General features: G+C 39.0%; 1 protein-coding gene across 1 annotated transcript; it reads left to right on the top strand.

Moving 5' to 3' along the window:
• Nucleotides 1-64: 64 nt before the first annotated feature.
• Nucleotides 65-13,038, top strand: mtmr6 (myotubularin related protein 6). The gene is made up of 15 exons (XM_077624753.1): nt 65-290; nt 4,687-4,818; nt 5,955-6,117; nt 6,213-6,370; nt 6,890-7,018; nt 7,625-7,759; nt 8,018-8,150; nt 8,226-8,335; nt 9,190-9,315; nt 9,391-9,440; nt 10,422-10,515; nt 10,586-10,692; nt 10,940-11,074; nt 11,146-11,272; nt 12,317-13,038. Exons 1-15 carry the CDS (start codon nt 267-269, stop codon nt 12,671-12,673), a joined length of 1,980 nt encoding a protein of 659 aa, XP_077480879.1. The 5' UTR covers nt 65-266; the 3' UTR covers nt 12,674-13,038.
• Nucleotides 13,039-21,518: the final 8,480 nt, after the last annotated feature.

Genomic DNA, 21,518 nt, shown 5'->3' with positions numbered 1-21,518 from the left:
TTCTACAGTATCACAACTTTGATTTACAGTTCCCTTGAGTGCTCTTGTTTTGAAAAGCAATGCACTTAGCGATGGGTTAATTTTCTCGCACTTTACGCGGATGCTGGAGTGGGAAGTAAATGACTATAAACATACTGAATCCGCTCAAGATCGTAGCATCCTGTTTGCGTAATACATTTTTGATACGATTGTATCAATGATAGAGTTATATGTTGAAGGCATTGCGTGAACTCTGAAGTCGCTGACAGCTGTTACGCCTTGGAGACATGGAACACATCCGAACGCCGAAGGTAGCTAATATTTTCAAGCTAATTGCAGTGGATGGGTAGCAAAACAGGCTCGGCCTCAGCTTTCACAACAAATGCACTTGTGTTACATTTCATTTACTTTATTTCCAATGCGCTTGTCAATGTAAGTCATATGTGCAGACGGTGCTTGGTCGTTTTATACGTGACAAGCACCCGGAAGGTTTTTTTATTTTTATTTTTTTACATCTTGCACCACTTTATCCGTCCTCTTTCTAGTGTCACGCCCTCATTGTATTGATTGACCTAATAGGGCTGTCAACAATGTACAATTTTTTTAATTACGATTTTCTAAATGTAGGTGACAATCCAGTGTCTAAATTCCTGCTGAGGCACTATAGTCTCCTAAATGTTTTAAATCCTGCCAGCATACTATATACATGACTCCTACATTAAAAAAAACAGCACCAGCACTTTTACACAATTGGATTTGACTAAATCTGCAACCTCCAACTAAATCATTTAATGAAGATCAGACTGATTGTTGCAGATTTAATGAAGATCAGACTGATTGTTGCAGATTGAAAACAGACTGTCGCAAGGCTTTGTAAAAGTCTTTAAATCGTTTGTTTATTTGCAGAGAATTTACAAATGGGTATGATTATTACTCCTTTATAATAACCCCTATATCACTACACATAGGGCGGCCCGGTGGATGAGTGGTTAGCGTTTCGACCTCACAGTGGGAGACCTGGGATCAAATCCAGGTTGGTCCACCTGTGTGGGGTTTGCATGTTCTCCGGTTTCCTCCCACATTCCAAAGACATGCATGGTAGGCTGATTGGACGCTCTAAATTTCCCCTAGCTACGAGTGTCAGCGTGAATGGTTGTCTGTCTCCTTGTGCCCTGCGATTGGCTGGCCACCAATTCAGGCCCGAAGTTAGCTGGGATGGGATCACTGTTCCCTCTAAGCTGCGCGCGTGCGCAATTGCGCACTACTCTCGTCTTCTCTGCGCAGCAGAAATCCTATGGCGCGCAGTAAAAAAAAAAAACGGATTTTTTTTTTTTTTTTTTTTTTTTTTTTTTTTTTTTTTTTTTTTTTTTTTTTTTTTTTTACCCCTTTCTTCATGATGGAGCCGTTTAAGCGGCAGCCAGTAGCATTAGCTCTGTCCACTTATGTTTTTCGTTTTTCGTGTTTTACAGCATGTTTTACATGAAAAATTAGAGGGAACATTGACATGCACCTGCTTGTGGCAGGTGTGATACTGGTGTGCCCATAGCGAGCAATGATGATGTCGTGACCGGATGATTCGCCTAAAGACGTTTCGCCGACGGACATTTGACAGACGGACAGGTCTCCGAATGAACGTTCGTTCAAACAGCGTTTAATGATTAAATACAAATACTAGTATTTGTATTTAATCATTAAACGCTGTTTTCAGCTGGATTTGACCGAATTTGAGAGCATTTTGAGCCGTTTGGCGAATGGACGTATATAGACGTTTTTTTGCCTCCATCGCGATATCATCACAACATTTTACCGAGGAATTCACTTCCCTGGGCTCGGTTCTAATGTCCAAAGAGCTCCAGTATTTGTATTTAATCATTAAATGCTGTTTTCGGCTGGATTTGACCGAATTTGAGAGCATTTTGAGCCGTTTGGCGAATGGACGTATATAGACGTTTTTTTGCCTCCATCGCGATATCATCACGACATTTTACCAAGGAATTCACTTCCCTGGGCTCGGTTCTAATGTCCAAAGAGCTCCAGTATTTGTATTTAATCATTAAATGCTGTTTTAGGATGGATTTGACCCGATTGCTGTCATTTTACGGCTCGGTTCTGCTACATCTGCCCGCCCAAGAGTGCTTATTCCCGGGCTGCCATTGATGGTAGACTAACATAGATTTTTACTATAATTTGGACAACACCGGCGGCGGGCCGGATTAAAAATCCTAACGGGCCGTATATGGCCCGCGGGCCGAGGTTGAAAAACTTGTACACACACGATCCGGGGGCGGGGCGAGCGCGCGAATCCCGTTTCGGCGAAACCTCCGTTCGGCCGAATGAACGTTCGGCGAAACGTCCATTCGGCGACCTGCCCGTCTGTCAAACGTCCGTCGGCGAAACGTCTTTAGGCGAATCATCCGAGTACCGATGATGTCGCTCACACTGGTACTCAGTGCGCTCAGGGAGGTTGACTTTCTGCTCAGACCAACGAAAAATTAGAGGGAACATTGGATGGGATCCAGCACCCCCGCCAGCCTAGTGAGGATAAAACGGTTCCGAAAATGAGTTGAGATCACTACATGTATACCATTATATTAATATAAGACACATACATTCGAAGAAAATTGTTTAGTGGGGAATGAATGGACTTTTCTGCCTCCCCAAACGTAGATGATATTCTGCTGACTTCCTGTATTGAGCATAGCTGCTGTCATCGCTTTTCTGTGAAAAAGACAGGAAAAAGGAAACTGGGGAAGAATGTATGTGTCGCCTAGAACTCTAATAATGATAACTCATCATTTGCACGGCTTTTAGTGACTGCAGGCTACAAAATTGATAATAAGCGTTTGCCGACAGAACCGTTTCCCAACATATGCATTTGTAACCTGTTTACAACCATCTAGTTTATGGTCACAACCGCTTGCTCTGGAAAATGAAAACCATGTGACACGGGTGAATAATCTACTCACTCCTACATGAATGTATTTGCTCGGTGAAATTGAGATATGGCACGTATAACTTGCTGGAAAAGGAACATCACTTTTTGTACTTTTATTCTTCAGTACAAATAAAAACAAACTCAGCAAGTGTCTCAATTAAATACCGAAAAGGAAATTACTTTTCTGGATTTCTTTTGCAAATCTCATATGTTACTTTTTACGTAATCTTCTTGTTTGTTTGTTTTTCCAGAATAATCAGTGTTTCTCTTGCAGTCAACAACTTTGATGTTTGTTAAAATATATTTGACTTGTTTTTTGATTAATTAATCACCAATCCATATTATATCCTGATACTTGGACAAAGTCAGACGTCCCAGACTTCAGCTCACTCAGAACCTTAATGACGGCAAGATAAGATTTAGGGATGATTATTAATTCTGTCTATTGAACTCCTGTTAATTTGTGGTAGAGCACTGAGTGGTCAGCACTAATTGGCTTTTCCTGTGCGGATCGTGGTGTACACTATTAATCCTAAAGGTCTATTTTTCGGATTATAAATCGCACTACCCAAAAAATGCACAGGGAAAAAGAAACATACAGTGGTACCTCGACATACGATCTTAATCCGTTCCGGGACTGAGATCGTATGTCGAGCTTTTCGTAACTCGAGCAGACGTTTCCCATTGAAATGAACTAAAAACAAATTAATTCATTCCACCCCTCTGAAATAACACCAAAAACAGGATATTGGATTGGAAAAAATGTTTTATTTCTTCTAATTTGTCATCTATTAACAAAGTAACACATAAATAGTGGTTTAATAGTAATAAAATGTGTTTAATAGAAGTAAAATTAGACGCATTTCGAAGGGGGAAGAGAGAGAGAGACGGACAGAGAGAGGGGTGGGAGCGTTAATTCGTTCCAACCCTCTGAAAAAACACCAAAAACAGGACATTGGATTGGAAAAAAATGTTTTATTTCTTCTAATTCACAATTTATTAACAAAGTAACACAACTAGTGGTTTAATAGTAAGAAAATGTGTTTAATATAACTAAAATTGGGCGGTGTTGTGTGAGTATACTTCATTACCCAAAAGCCCTCTTTTTCCCGTGCATGTGCGTTGTGCGTTTCCTGGTCGAAACTCGTCTGAATAAATCGTTCAGTGCTCGTAGATATCTGTTTAGACGAAAGAGATGCGGCAAAAAAGACTGCGCTACAATGATAAACAGCCTCTCATGTCATGGCACCTGGCTTGGTCGCATCTTGAAATTTTGATCGTATCGCGGGCGAATTATTTGATGGAAATTTTCGTCCTACCACGAGCTGATCGTAGGTCGAGGTACCACTGTACATAATACGCACTGGAATATGTTGCATTTTTGGGGGAATTTTATTTGATAAAATAGAAAATAAAGATCAGAAAGGCATTTAAAATTAATAATAAAAAGAAGAAGAGGCCACAAGAAGCTGAATGTTATTATTTTTACAAAAATATAAAAAAAATTAATTAGGTACTTGGTATTCCCTTCTAAATTTTATTAGTTACAGGTGATTCGACAGGTTTGCCGTGGTGTCCCCTGAGTGGATAAAGCAAAAGCCTACCTACCCACTGATAATGTTGATATTATCAATCAGTGTAAAAATAAGAATGTGAAATGATCTAATAATGTGCCACCGGCCAAACTATAAAAAAAAAACTTCGACTTATAGTGTGGAAAATACAGTAAATAAAATAGATTTATATGCTCATTATTTGAAATGTGTTTGTAGGTGCAGCAGGTACGTCTGTTGGATCGTTTCAGCAACAAATCCACAAGCGGCACACTATACCTCACAGCGACGCACCTCATCTTTGTGGAGATCAGCTCAAATAACTCGACGTCTGCTGGACAAGAGGTTTGGGTGAGTGATCACAGTATTTCAGATTTTAACAAAACTTTCCCATACACTGAACCCCCGCATATTCATTTGAGACTTTACTCCCACTTGCCGATTTTTATATGGAGTATAACTCAAATACATTTGCCTGAATGACCTGGTAGAGGGCGATGGATTGCTTCTCATTGGGCCAAATTCCAATACAGTGGTACCTCGAGATACGAGCTTAATGTGTTCCGGGACTGAGCTCGTATGTCGATTTTCTCGTAACTCAAACAAACGTTTCCCATAGAAATGAACTAAAAACAAATTAATTCATTCCAACCCTCTGATAAAATACCCAAAACAGGATATTGGATTGGAAAAACATTTATTTGTTCTAATTCGCCCTCTATTAACAAAGTAACACGTAACTAGTGGTTTAATACTACTAAAATGTGTTTAATATTATTAAAATTAGACGGATTTCGTGGAGGGGAGAGAGACCTTTTGCCTGGCAACATGCTCGTAACATAACATAAACAAATTTAAATGAACTTTGATTACGATGCAGACACACTCAAAAATATGTTTAATCTAAGCTTGCACTAAACTTAATTCTAATTTTGTTTTAAATTTTGATACCTTTCTTCTCCCGGCCTGGTTGGCTCTATTTGCCCCGCCTCCACCCTGACTTTCAGTTGCAACCTATCGATTGTTTGCTTTTGTATTCCCTTCAAAATATTCCCAAAACGATGCACACAAATGTCCTCACAATAGGATAACGCACGACCACTTCCCAACGATAAGTAGTATATACGCCATTCGCACTGACTAACGGGGGAAAAAACAATGAAAAAATGCAACGCTCCGCCCAGTGCTCACAGAGACATTACACGAGGGAGTTGCGACCACAGAGACATTACACGAGGGAGTTGCGGGGAGAGAGACAGTGCCCATGATGTTCTTATGAGCAGCCTCTCGCTTCCGCTGTCTGCTCGTATATCAAAATTTGTCTGGCATCTGAAGATAAATATTTGCTCAAAATTTTACTCGTATCTCAAATTGCTCATATGTCGGGGCACTCGTATGTCAAGGTACCACTGTAGTTTGCTTAGTTTGTGACATTTTGAGTTTATACAACCTGAACATGTGTTTACAGTCTCCACTCTTCTCTGCAGATTTTGCACCACCACATTGCATCTGTGGAGAAGCTTTCTCTCACCACCTCGGGTTGTCCATTGGTTATTCAGTGTCGTAACTTCAGAGTGGTTCACTTTGTGGTGCAGAGAGAACGTGACTGCCATGACATCTACAGCTCGCTTTTGCGCCTTCTTCGGCCTGGTGGGTTTCACTTTTTGGAATACCGGACCGGCATCCACTCCTGCATGTTAATAGACAGATTTACAATATTCTGTAATTTCCTTCCTTGTTTACAGTGTCGTATGATGAGCTGTACGCGTTCTCGTACAATCCCAAACAAAATGACCAGCAGCGTGAGGAAGGCTGGCAGCTAATTGACTTAGGAGCAGAGTTCGAGAGGATGGGGGTCCCCTGTGACCAATGGCAACTCACAGATGTGAACAGAGACTACAAGGTCCATGATATTCTGACTTCTGAAAATTTTATGTACTGGTAGATTGTAAAAGGGCAACTGTTGTGTAATGAATACTGTTGCAAGGAATTTGGTAATGTTTTTTTTATTATTATCATATTATTTTTTTATATATATAAATAGTAAAACATTTTTATCTAATTGACAAGAAAATTAAATACACACCAGTGAACTTAAGGTTCAGTTTTGTTCAAGTCCAAACGAGGATGTCAAAACTTCAACACTGATCCAAAATATTTTAATCCATAATGAGAACATTTATTTTAAACGGCACTCCAAAAAATCTACCATATGTAAGTAAAACAAGTTATGAACTATTCTACTCAGCACCTTTAATTAAACATTAATCATAATGGTAATATGTTTTCTTATTTCTGGGTTTCAGTCCGACCTTGTTTTAAGTTCTCATTTTTACCGTGATTGAAAGGGGTTTCTGCTACCAGAAAAAAATGTGTTTTTTTTTTGCAAGGACTAATAATCTAATTATGCCTATTTTCCTAGATTTGTGAGACATATCCACGCGACCTGTACGTCCCCATTACGGCCAGTAAGCCCATTATTGTGGGCAGTTCCAAATTCAGGAGCAAAGGACGCTTTCCAGTACTTACTTACTTCTACCAAGAGAAGAAGGTTAGTAGTTCACTGTCATTACCTGAGTTTATTGCTATATTTGTTAGTTTCTGCCTCGCTTACCTTCGTGACCGGACGTTTGGTCGCCGGACTTTTGGTCGCTGGACGTTTGGTCGCCGGACGTTTGGTCGCTCGGACCCAAACAACCGGCGACCAAACGTCCGGCGACCAAAAGTCTACGCATCAATAAAAGCCAACAATGAGCAGTTTCACTGAGCGGACGTGTGAGTGTATAAGAGTTTGTATGTACATGAGTTGTCCCCTTAGGAAGGGACGTCAGTCAGGGTCTTAACAAGTTCTCCAACAAAACACAAAAGTATGGGAAATTTGGAGCTTTTCTTTAGCCTAATAATTAATAGGGCATTAAGTATGACTAAATAATAATTCGCAGTTTGTATTTAGGGAATTTGACAAACAATTTTAAATGGTAATTATCAATAACCTTCCAGGCGACCAAAAGTCTGGCGACCAAACGGCCGAGTACCGCTTACCTTACCAGTTGATTATTTTATTTTGTTTTGATCATCCATAGCCTTTTCCGGTGATTTTTGAATTATTTTAATTGATTCCGCTATTGTTCTTTTCGATGTTGTGTGTACATGACAGGCGGCAGTATGCCGGTGCAGCCAGCCTCTTTCCGGGTTTAGCGCACGCTGTTTAGAAGATGAGAGCATGCTGCAAGCCATCAGCAAAGCCAACCACAACAGCCGATTTGTTTACGTCATGGACACGAGGCCAAAGGTAAAACTCTACGTGTCCTGTGAATATTCAATTCCAACTGTGATCCACTCAAAATAGCAACAAGAGTATTTTGGTGAATTCTGGGCATGAGTTAGTAGTATAAGCATAAATTGCCCAAACTCAGAAGTTCAGAACTGAAATAAGTATGAATAAATACTGTAATTCACCATTGATGGGTTGCCACTTGTACTTGTACACCAGCCAGAAAAAAACTAATTTTCCCTTTACACTGCTGCCCCTCCCACCACTATCTTGCAGCTCAATGCGCTCGCCAACCGAGCAGCGGGCAAAGGCTATGAGAACGAAGACAACTACTCCAACATTCGCTTCCAGTTTGTGGGCATTGAAAACATCCATGTAATGAGAACCAGTCTACAGAAATTGCTAGAAGGTAGAATATCGCTGCATCAAAGGTTCACTGTTGAACTGTTTTTCTGTAAAAAGCCTGTTTGTTTGTTCCTCTTAGTGATTGGTTCTCGGTCCCTCTCAATGAGTGACTATCTGGTAGGACTGGAAAGCTGCGGTTGGTTGAGGCATATAAAATCTGTTCTTGATGCAGCGATCTTCCTTGCTAAGGTATATTTGAAAAGTAATCGGTGCATTTTGTTTTGGTTTGAATACAATTTTTAAATGAAATCGTGTGGTAGAAATCATTATTAAACTAGAGACTTTTTGCACGGCAACATGCTCGTAACCAATGTTCCCTCTAATTTTTTGTTTGTCTGGGCAGAAAGATAACCTCTCTGAGCACACTGAGTACCGGTGTGAGCAACATCATCATTGCTCCCTACGGGCACACACCAGTATCACACCTGCCATAAGCAGGTGCATGTCTACTACTCATAAAGGATATAGTAATAATAAAATGTAATGATTAATATCTATGAATGGGCGGCCCGGTGGATGAGTGGTTCGCGCATCGTCCTCACAGCTAAAAAAAAATGGGATTTTATTTTGTGCGCTCCATATGATTTGCTGTGCGCAGAGAAGACGAGAGTAGTGCGCATTTGCGCACGCGCGCAGCTTAGAGGGAACATTGCTCGTAACATAACAAACAAATTTAAATGAACCTGGATTTCGATGCAGACACTCAAAAATAAGTTTAATCTAACCTTAAATTGAATTCTAATTTTGTTTTAAATTTTTATACCTTTCTTCTCCCGGGTTGGCTCTATTTGTCCCGCCTCCACCCTGACTTTCAGATGCAACCTATCAAGGGTTGTTCGTATGTCGGGGTATTACTGTATTTCACATTCATCTCATGAAGTAAAAGCCTATTCAAGTATAATATCAGTGTGTCATCTAAACGTGGATTTTCATTGGTTTCTAAGGTAACTTCCAATGCGGGATCAAAACTAAGAGAGCCTTATAAATATAAGTCAACCAATGAGTGGATGTTTACATCACTGCGTGTGTCATCCAACCACTAGGCGGTGACCCAGGAAGGAGCCAGTGTTTTGGTTCATTGTTCTGACGGGTGGGACCGAACAGCGCAAGTCTGCTCCCTCGGGTCTCTACTTATGGATCCCTACTATCGCACCATCAAGGGTTTCATGGTACTAACAACATATTTCTTGTATGTTCTTGTGTCCTACTTACTGCTTTCTTGTTTGAAATTCTGTATTTTTTAGGTTCTGATAGAGAAAGACTGGATCTCCTTTGGCCACAAGTTTGCAGATAGGTAAGATTTGGTTGCCAGGATAATTATTTTTTTCTATGAACTCATTCTTAAAAATATACTTCAAGATTCCTTTTGAAAAAAACAAACATGTAGTTTGAAACCATTATGAATGACTTTATTTTTCCCATTGGAATGTCAAGTTAAATGTCCAGCATTGTTTCAGACTCAAATTGCCTGCATCATAACGCCTTTATTAAAAGTAGAGGCAATATTTGTTTTTTTCTTTTTAAATTCTTAACTTCAAATTGAAATTTGAATGAAATAAAATTAATTGCTTTTTGAAAACAAGTGGTCATTTAAAAATGCTGTCTACGGGATTAGTTGACAACCTAGATCACGTGTCAAAGTGGCGGCCTGGAGGCCAAATATGGCCCGCCGCATCATTTTGTCTGGCCCGGGAAAGTAAATCATGAGTGCCGACTTTCTGTTTTAGGATCAAATTAAAATGAAGAGTATAGATGTATATTAAATTTCCTGATTTCCCCCCTTTTTAAATCAATAATTGTAATTTTTTAATCATTTTTTTCTGTTTTTAGTTCAAAAATCATTTTGCAAAATCTAAAAATATATTTTTAAAAAGCTAAAATAAACATTGTTTTAGATCTATAAAAAACTGAATATTCAGGGCTTTTAATCCAGTTCTTTTAATCCATTTATAAAAATTCTATCTAAGTTTATCTAAAATGGTTCGGCCCACATGAAATCGAGTTGACGTTTACGTGGCCCACGAACCAACCCAAGTCTGACACCCCTGACCTAGATGATGGCATTTTCAAGTATCACCTAAAAATAACAATATTCATTGATAACGATATTTTACTCAGTTGTGCAGATCTGCACTGTACGTTAATCACAGGGGTTCCTAAAGTCGGTTAGCCTATTTAGATACATGCGATGACCAAATTATATGGCAACAATAGAGGAGCCTTTTTTGTTGTTACCATTTAATGAATATTAACTACAATATAAACTGTAATATAGGTGTGACCAATTGGATGGAGACCCAAAAGAAGTCTCTCCTATCTTCACTCAGTTCCTAGAGTGTGTGTGGCAGCTCTCTGAGCAGTTCCCTCAGGTGTGTGTCTGCATCTTTGTGTCCTGCATGCAATAGACCAAAGCTTACTTGCATTTTTTCCCCTCATCAGGCATTTGAATTTAGCGAGTGGTTCCTGCTGCAGATTCACGAGCACGTGCACTCATGTCAATATGGAAACTTCCTTGGTAACAACCAGAGGCAGAGAGAAGAGCTGCAGTGAGTTTCCGGTGCTCTTAACTGATAATATTGAAGAAATAAGTGCGCAGTCCAGCAAAAAAATACAGTACAACTGGCCTTTACAATTGGAAACTTTATAGATATAGCTGTTTGAACTTCCTAAACACAATATAAAATGCTTCCTGTCAATTTAAATAATGCTCTTTTAAAATGTTTCATTACAGCGTCCTTTTGTGTCACGATTTTTCCTTTGAGTCTTTTGACAGTTTTTTTTCTTTTGCCCTAGGCTAAGAGAGAGGACTCATTCATTGTGGGCGCATCTAATGAGTGAAAAACAGAACTACTTGAATCCATTCTACAGCCCTGAATACTCTGAAACGCACCCTGTGCTCGAGCCCTCCACTTTGCCCTACCATTTCAAGTTTGTACCACCTTTTATAGCTTTCTCAAAACTTACCAGAAGTCTAATTTTGATGTGTGTGTGTGTACAAGGTTTTGGAGAAACATGTATCACCAGTTTGACCGCTCCATGCACCCTCGGCAGTCCATCCTCAAAACTATTCTGACTGGTAGGGAGAACAGTCGCAAGGCAGAGAGCAAGCTGCAAGCACTAGAGAGTGTAAGTGAACTAATACTAAATAATACTAAACTATAAAAAAAATACAGTCATACCTCCTACTTACGAAATTAATTGGTTCCAGAACTTTTTTGGTAACTTGGAGTTTTTGTAAGTAGAGCAGTACTTTATATGTAAATTCTCTAATATGTTCTACGGTCCTCAAAAAAACTACTAACGAAACCCTTTAAAAATTATCAATGTGTACCAATTTTGTTTGAAAGATGTGAGAAATACAAAAAGGAGAGAAAAGGACTTGATATTCATTTTAATACATTAAGTATGCAAAAAAATTCTATTCATGCAGGAGTACAGCGCAGAGTAAGGAGGAAGCTAATGTTAGCACATGAACATAACGACACATCTAAACAACTTTAAATTATGCATTTAAAACAACTTGCCATTAAATACAACACTGACCTACATAGACGGTCTATTATCAATTCAATACATCAGCGCCAAGATGCTGTTGTAACTTATTGGCATGTTAAATGAAATGTTAGATTGTCTTTTACCTTTCAGCAGCAGGACAAGCTGTTTCAATAAGTAGAACTAAAAATAAAGTGAGAGTTAACATTAAAAAAAAAGTGTGTTATTCATAGACTCGGGAAGATAGTCAGAAATAGAAGATTAGCAATTATTTAAATGTATCTAATATTTTTATTTTCACTTTTCTTGACTGATTATTTTTTACTGCAATGTCATTTTCTAAATTAATTTTTTTAAACATTTGTTTATGGCCTGATCATTAAATGGTGCCTGCCATCCCTCTTAGTCAAAATGGATTGTGCATCCATTGTTAAATGGTATTTCTAATATACATTTTCTCACAAAAAACACACATCCTGTAAATAATATAACCTGTTGGAAACACAAGCTGCTGAATTAGATGGTCACTGAGCTCCAGAATGTCTAGTTCACTTCAGTCTCAGAGCGTTTCTATTTCCACAAATAAATTAGAATTGTACCCCTTTTTTGATATGTTGACTGCGAAGATTCCATAATTATGACAGTAGTAATTCTCTCATGGTGTTTTATTGCCCATAGAGGCTTCAACAGCTCGGCGTGACACCTGTCGTGAGTGCCGGGCTCTCCCTAGCCACTCCCACCAGGGAACATCGCCCACTTGCCAAACCCTTCCCGCCACGCCCTGACTCCCTCATTCTGGGGGCTCCTGTCAATCATAAGGAAGTTCGCCGGCTGCAGGAAGAAGACGAGCACGAGGAGATTGGTGAGGAAGCCACTGAGAGCACCGACACGGAGCGGACAGTAGAGGGAAGCAGCGGCACTGAGAGCCGCAAGCAGAGCTATGGAGAGCTGGAAGAAACCTACAATAACGATGTGGTCAAAGAGGAACCCGCTGTTGTGAGTCTAGAGTTTGGAGTAGCACGCATGACCTGCTGAGGACAGGGGGCATTATGAGGAAAGGACAGGCGCAATCTAACAGTTTACTGAAAATGTGCGTGGGGAGAAGCGCTTGTTTTTGATGTGATTACATGCCGATGATAAAATGGTCCTGAATGGCCATATCTATGTCTGTATAGTTTAAATCTCTATGAAAAGGGTCATTATCATGTCATCTATTGCACCTATAGTAATGCAATTGCTTTTCTTTTCTTTTTTTTAAAATGAATGTTGGGACGCACTATAGTTAAATAATTTAATCCACCGTGAATTACTGCTTTCACTTGTTTATCCCCTTCCACCCACCCTCAGTGTGTCTGATTGCATGAAAAAATAATAAAGCAGGACGAGTGGTCTGAAAAATATGGCCGTGTCCTAATATTTTATGACAAATGGCACATTAATCATGTTACGTCAATAATCCTTCCAGATCCTTTTTTATGTTGAAGCGTGCACTTTCATCCCCACTGAGGGCCCGGAGCCAGTCTAATCTTAACCTCAAACCGGAAATCACACCAAACCGAAAAAATTGGCTCTACTCATTGTTCCACCCTCTTTCTCATGGCTATGGATAAACCAGCTATGGCGCGAATACCTTGAAGAGGCTCAGCTGTCAACAGTTGCCATTAGTGATCATTTGAGCCTATTTTACATCTCACATTGATCAGATAAGCAGACCTGCTAATGTGAATTGATCCCAAATCCCATCCTCGCCCTTGTCGGCCAAGACAAACGGTTGTGATGGATGGCACTGATTGGAGGTTGCAGGCACAAATAAACCAGAAGCTCACACAGCTTCACTTCAGAAGTTAGAGTCAAACCAAAAAGCCAAGGAACTTATTTTTTTAACATTTTATCAGTGGTGGGCCGTCAGGGCCTTCAAGGCCTTCTCTGCTGGCCTAAGAAATATGAATCATATATTATATTTTGTCCATGAATAATTGTCTGTTAGCTTCCTTTCATTGCTTTCCCCCTGGTTGCACTGCTTCCAGATGTGTGTTTTCAGATTGAAGCATTTAACCAATCACATTTCAGCCATTATTTGTTGCCAGGGTCAGAAATCTGCCTCAAGGCCTTCACAATCAGTTCTGCAGGCTCTGCTGCATGAAACAAGCATCGATAAATAAGACTGTTGCTTTAACCAATCAGAATTCGATTTCGGGACACCAGGCCTTCTCGCAGGCGTAGGGATACGTCATCGCTTTCACCAACTATGATTGGCTAGTGATAGAGTAGGCGGGCCAAAGCCAGAGTGAACAAACTCAACCCACAATGGCCGACGGAGGAAAACAAATGGATTTGGTTGCAGATTTGCTGGCAAAGCCATTTTCAAGACGGACCTTTCAAGAAAAAAAAAGCTGGACATCATTAAGAAAGGTTGGGCACCTCCAAAGCAAGCAAGCCTGTCGCAACCGGGAACGAACATTTTCAGCACTAAATCGAATAAAAACGTATGCCAGAAATACGACAGGACAGACTTGTAGTAGTTCCAGCAGTAGCTTCGATGGCGATAGAAAAGAAGGAGGAAAGAAAGAAGGATGGATATTGTGTACAGTTAAAAATGATTTTTGGTGAGTAAAATATAGCTGTATTCCTAAATAATTCAATTGTATGAGGTTATTATTGATGATTTTTTATGTGTCGCAGCTGTAGCTGCAGTAGAGGTTTTATAGCCATAACATAGTTTTTGAGGGTTGGATTGATTCGTTGAAGGCGCTACCAGAAAATGCACAGACCGCCACTGCATTTTACTAATTAACCCATGAGTTTACAAAAGAGTCCGGGACAATCAAACAATGCACATCAACAATATGGTCATGTACCATTTAGTGTTTTTAGGTTAGGTTAGGTTAGGTTAGAACTTTATTTCATCCCGTATTCGAGAAATTTCTTTGTTGCAGTAGCAAGACAGACAAGACATTGTAGACCTAGGTAAAAAAATAAATACCAAAATGACCTGATCATGTCTCTTCTCTTTTTTGGAGTGCAGAAAACCGCAGATAGTAAATATATAGGCAGTGACAATTAAATTAATTAAATCATGCCAAGTTTTTGTTTACATTTTGGCTTCAAATCTCTTACATTTGTATTCGGGCTAAAGAACTGCACCCTGGAGATTTGCCACCAGAAGGGATTTATTCATCCAATCAGATTACAAATCGCAAAACCTGAAAGATATCCGGATAAACACGCATGTCATGTGTGGAGCCATCCTCCATGAGAATTAAAGTACGTAGTCATGTTTTATTTGTGAACTGCTTCCCAATAGTGCTCAACCTAGCTGAGAACCACAGAGCACACTTCATTTCACTATTTCACCCAGCCGCTAAATACTTCATTGAATGTGCACTTGCAAAAATGAACTACATAGTATTTGAAAGCAACAGTGACGTAAGTGCTCTTCTGGTTTTCATGCACACTCACAGATACACAGAACTCTAAGACAAAGTGACCTAGAGCCTTGTTAGACAATGCCAGAAAACAGTCATTCTTGTGCTATGGTTTCTTTCAATAAAGATAGGCTGGTAGTGCTGCATGCCTAGTACAACCCCAATCTTTATGCTCGAATAGAGCCACAGGACAAGGGTAACGTGTCACCAGCAGAATCAGTGATGGAATGGAACTGGTGCCAAACCTGCAGATGAAGATTTTAATTACATACATATATATAGTACATACATGCAGACATTCACATGTACTGTATATTACTATGTATGTACATTTGTACATGAAGCACATAAAGAATTTGATCAATTTATATATTGGTTCTTATGTATATTTTGTGTATCTAAAAAAAACATTACATACATATATAATACATACATGCAGACATTCCTATGTACTGTATATTACTATGTAATACATAGTATGTATGTACATTTGTACATGAAGCACATAAAGAATTGGATCAATTTATATTGGTTCTTGTGTATTTTGTGTATCTAAAAAACACATTTTGACAACTGATTTTTCTTGAGACTTTACTAAAGTAAGCATTCATACGTTCATTTTCTAAACCGGTTATCCTCACAAGGGTCACAGGAGGTGCTGGAGCCTATCTGGGCCAATTTAGGGCACCAGGTGGGGGACACCCTGAATTAGTTTCCAGCCAGTCGCATGGCACAAGAAGATGGACAACCATTCATCCTCACACCTAAAGTAAACCGTTATGTAAAACTAATGTTTACTGTTTATACATGTTTTTATTTCAACACTGACTTTTATGGCCATGATCTTGTCTGAGTCCTAGCATGATGTTTTGGAGTTGCACATTTTTTGGTTTTGGTCTCGTATACTGTGGTCTTGAGCACAACAGTAGTAGGTCGACCAGTAAATTGTGATCTTACCATTTCAGCTCCATTATGATAGACCAGATCATCTTATTACTCTCCCACTCGCAATCATCCCTCACTTGTGAACAAGAAACCGCCATGTATCTGAACGGGTTGTAATCCCTGACCTGTAGGGAGCACTCCATACTTTATCAACTGTGGACCGTGGTCTTAAACATAGTGTCAGTCCATTACATACTCGTTTCATTTTTCTTGACATACAGGTTTCTTAACCGCTCAAGCTTTAGTGGATGAACCAATTTTAGAGCCTCTTAACCTATCACCTAGCCTTCTTTATTGACAGAAAATGAGGCATCGCCAACTGTTGCCAGTGCAAAACACCAGTTTATAAAAATTATAAACTGTATTTTTGTGTACATAAGGAAAACAGCATATTGCATGTACATTCAATACACTATAATACGGGGGCAAGTCATGGTATTGGCGATATGGGGGTTGAAAAACTTTTGTTTGGCTGTACTATTTCCGGAGTAGGGGAAGAATAAAGTGTAATCTAATCTATTTTGGGGTGGGTTGCAGTTGATAGTTTTATTTATTGTGCTGCTACTTTCTATAAATAAATAAATAAATAAACAGAACCTTTGGAAAAAAATGTAAAAAAAAAATCTGCCAAAATATTATATGATTCTTTTTTATTTTGTTTCATCATCACTGGAGGCCTTCTCCTATCTTACAATACTACATTACTTCATATGAAAGAATAAAGTTTAATCTAATCTAATAAACAATAAAGTTTATCTAATCTAATAAAGAATAAAGTTTAATCTAATCTAATAAAGAATAAAGTTTAATCTAATCTAATAAAGAATAAAGTTTAATCTAATCTAATAAAGAATAACGTTTAATCTAATCTAATAAAGAATAAAGTTTAATCTAATCTATTTTGTGGTGGGTTGCAGTTGATAGTTTTATTTATTGTGCTGCTACTTTCTAAAAAAAACACAACCTTTGGAAAAAAAATGTAATATTTTTTAATGCAAAAATCTTATATGGTTCTTTTTTATTTAGTTTAATCATCACTGGAGGCCTTCTCCTATCTTACAATACTTGTGCCACATTACTTCATATGAAAGGATTAAGTTTAATCTAATCTAATAAAGAATAACGTTTAACCTAATCTAATCTATTTTGTGGTGGGTTGCAGTTGATAGTTTTATTTATTGTGCTGCTACTTTCTAAAAAAAAAAAAACCTTTGGAAAAAAATGTAATATTTTTTTCTGCAAAAATCTTATATGGTTCTTTTTTATTTAGTTTCATCATCACTGGAGGCCTTCTCCAATCTTACAATACTTGTGCTACATTACTTCATATGAAAGATTTAGCAGTCTCTCCTTAGGCTCTGAATCATTCAAAATTTCAGTAGAGCACTGCACGCCATACTGGTAGAACACTCTTGAGGACATGGAGGGATCATTGTTGCCACGCCTAACATATAATCACAGCCCATTATTTTTAAAATGGAATGTTTATGGTCTTGGTCTGTACTTTCTAAAGGAGTTCTATAGTTGAGTTTTCCTGTCACACAAGTCTTGGTCTCGGATAATATGGTCTTGAGCATAATAGTATTACTTTTTAAGATCTTATAAAAGAGCACCAGTCCCAGTTGATTACAAACATTGAGAGTTCGGTATCCCATTAAGCACAAAGGTTTGGCCACCTGAGTACTAACCAATCTGTGGTAGATACACCTGAGTCATACACGCATACGTATGTCAGTAAAAAACTGTAGACTGAGACAATGAAGTGTTAAAATAAAAAATCATTTTAATTGCTCCTTTATGCCTACAAAAATGGATGTTGAGACATTTTTAAGTGAATTACATAACATGTTGAATTTTTTAATAGGTTTCCTATGATAACTAGGTTCGTCAGAATAATTTCTTTGCCTTGTTGCAAAGTTCCGTTTTATGCCGATGAACTCAGAATAATGTATGTTTGTTTTAAGGCGAATGTTAAGTGGTTTACGTGAAGACCATTCATTCATATCCATAATATATGTTCATCTATTCTGTCTGTTACATACTAACATACTTCCAAAAGTACTACCAGGACATTTCAATATTGGCATCCTGGGGCTTACTTGCATTGAGTTTTTGGGAGCCAAATTGTATGCAACCAGACCAAAAAGACACAACGAAATAAGACTGAGTGTCCTCCAACTGTCCCACTTAACGCTGGGCTTCACTCAAGGGGCTGAAATTGGAACCCCACTTAGACAGATGGGGGGTTGAGAAATGTGCCTTGTTTTTCATCTGCTTGCTCTTTTTTCAGCTCCAGGAAGAAAATAATGAATACAATACAATCAATAATTTATCAATGCAAGGAACAAACTGGGTATTTTCAACAAGTTACAGTTGCATATATCGTATACTCTACAAGACTAGATTTTGAAGAATCAATCCATTGCTGTGAGGAGTGTGGATTTAGAGTGATAACAACATTGAGACCTGAGTAGGATCCTTTGTTTCATTGTGCTATCGCTCATCAATCCATCCGCCATCTGCTGCTGAGCATTGAGCTGACCTGCTTGCATGCCTGTGGGCTTTTTCCGCTATTAAACATTACATCTACCTGAGAAACAGCATGCCTGCTTTGAGCCTGACTGGTCAGCTGCGTGGGCAGGTGACAATGCTTCACGGGCAAGATGTGCTTCTTTGCCTCATTCTGGGGAAGCCCTGTGTCTCGCCAGGGGTGCATGAATGCAGACATTGTTAGATAGCAGTGGGCTGGAAGAGGAGAGAGAGCCTGTGGTGGCCATGGTGACAGAGTAGGTGGAGGAAAAGAGAAAAGAAGCTGGGGTGTGAGAAGAAGGATGGTAGTAATTGGGTCGGTGTATAAGCAAGATTCATGGGGGTTGGGTGGAATCGTTAGGGGAAAAAAAGCACAAACTGTAGATCAGGCTTGAAAAGAGAACACTGGGTGACAATAGCACAACTCTAAATCAAAATATAAATCAATCCGAGGATGACTTGACTCCTTATGTCCCCTTTGAGTTTATTTTTCTTTTCACAAAGGCATTTAAATGCTTCCAACTTTAGGACCACAGGGCGGCTCGGTGGTGCAAGTGGTTAGCGTGTAGGCCTCACAGCTCTGGGGTCCTGGGTTCAAATCCAGGTCATGTCTGCCTGTGTGGAGTTTGCATGTTTTCCACGGGCCTGCGTGGGTTCCCTCCGGGTACTCCGGTTTCCTCCCACATTCCAAAAACATGCATGGTAGGCTGATTGGACACACTAAATTGCCCATAGGTATGGGTGTGAGTGTGCATGGTTGTCCGTCTCCTTGTGCCCTGCGATTGGCTGGCCACCGATTCAGGGTGTCCCCCGCCTATGGCTCAGAGACAGCTGGGATTGGCTCCAGCACCCCCGCGACCCTAATGAGGATAAAGTGGTTCAGAAATATGAATGAATGAATTCGTAATTGTAATATTGCTTAATTTTAACAGTACATTACAATATATAGCAAGTAAACCTAGAGTTAAAAATACAATATACAATCATCCTTTAGTTGAAATTAAGTAAAGTAGCAAGTTACAATGCAAAGCAGAACTATTTAGCTACTATATAGCTCTCAGAATTAAAAACCTGGCCTCATAGAGCAATATGGAGCTACTGAAACGCACAAACGTAAAATATTTACCCAACACAAAAGCTATTTATTCTTGACTCAGTCATTATTATTGTTTTGGGATAAACAGTTCTATCTTTAATGCTCTCATAAGAGAAATAGTTTCTATTATCTGAGACAATAATAGATTTGTTACAATTTAACTGGGGAAAGTGAGTCTTTGTCTCAAGTAGATAATTACTGGGTGCATATTGTCGATTAGTGCTCACCATTTAGAGAAATATGGTAACTAAGATAAGACCATAATAAGCTTTAATTGTTCTCCACGCCTACATAAAGTCATTGGTTGCCAAGGTAGGCGGTAAAGGTTCGACAGCTCTACTCACATCACAGCTGGCTTCTCACGTTCAATAATACAAGGGACATACCACCCATCATATTCTTTGCAAAAGTATATTTAACATAAGTCAGTTGGTTCGGTACATAGGCATAAAATTAATACTAAAAATGCACGTGTGTCTTGCTGCTTTAAAACTAAAATAACTAGATGTGTTGATGAGTCAAAGCTCCTCAACACTTGTCTCTATGAGTCCATATGGACAGTTCAGCACCATATGTTCGGTAATAAATGCTTGGCTCAAACTGCAAAAGAGGTAAGTCTGAGCACTTGTTCTGAGCCCAACGGTACTAAAAAATGTCTCTAAATCTATATCCCAGCTTAAGCCTGCTCATACTGTTGATAAGCACCACTACTATGAGTGCCTTGACCCTCTGATTAAGTCTCTTTGGCATGACGACAGTAATTTGTTTGTGTACTTTGGTGTCTCTGCATTTCACACACAAAATCCTGTGCCATTTAATCCCAATTTTAAAGGGAAAAAAACGCTTGCCTCCATAATCTTATAATTGAACTTTTTTGATGTAAGTTGGCAATGTTTCTATGACACTGCTCTTCTTAAAGGATGACACAGTGGAAACAAAATAGAGCAAATATTGCACAAAAGAGTACATGAACAAGTTTAAGGAACAATTCAGCTGACAATGAATTAGCCAATTAAGTACAGTTGGACTCCATTACTTGCGAAGGGCTACACCTACTAATATTACACCTAGAAATACTTCAATAAAGGATGATATATTCTAATTCATTAATTTTCCGTACTGCTCGTCTTTTCAAGGGTTGTAGGGGTGCTAGATACTATCCCAGCCAATTGCTGGACACAAGGAGACGGACAACCATTCACGCTCACGCTCTTACCTAGGAGCAATTTAGATTGTTCAACTGGAAGGAAACCGGAGTACCTCGAGAAAACCCACGCAGGCATGGGTAAAATATGCAATCTCCACGCAGGAAGGTCTAAACCCACCGTAACCCTCGATCTCAGAACTGTGAGGCAGATGTGCCAAACACTCACAACTCTGGCACTGATTATACATTTGAACTAAAAAAAAGTTATGTAATTGAATTATCGTAATATTAATAAAATCGCATGGGCTATTGTTTTATTAACTGAATCTGATTTAATAAACATATGACAGACACATTGTAACACTCATATTGACAAAAAACAGTTACACATAATTGCTAACTTATTAAAAAATGTTAAATTAACCCATCCCTAACAGTTTCATAAATATAAATTGGGTAATTTTGTTTCTTTTTATTTGCTGAATCACATTTTTTGGTCTTAGAATCAGTGTTCAAATACATAGAGGGAATCTGCAGAAGTCAAATAAACAGGATGGAAAGGTTTGGAATCTAATGACTAGTTTGGGGGGAAGGAGCAACAGTGCACTGGTGATGGGGGGTGGGAGGGAGTACCGACTCTGGCAGTCAGCCAACATTGACGAAAGCTGCTTAGCCCACCCTGTTGCCATGGATACTGTGAGGAGCAGCACAGACAGGGGGAGAGAAAGAGAGGGAGAA

This window comes from Stigmatopora argus, chromosome 17 (assembly GCF_051989625.1).
Source record: "Stigmatopora argus isolate UIUO_Sarg chromosome 17, RoL_Sarg_1.0, whole genome shotgun sequence".
Classification (NCBI taxonomy): Eukaryota; Metazoa; Chordata; class Actinopteri; order Syngnathiformes; family Syngnathidae; genus Stigmatopora; species Stigmatopora argus.
Note: the sequence above shows the minus strand (reverse complement) of the source record. Positions and strands in the feature narration are given on the sequence as shown.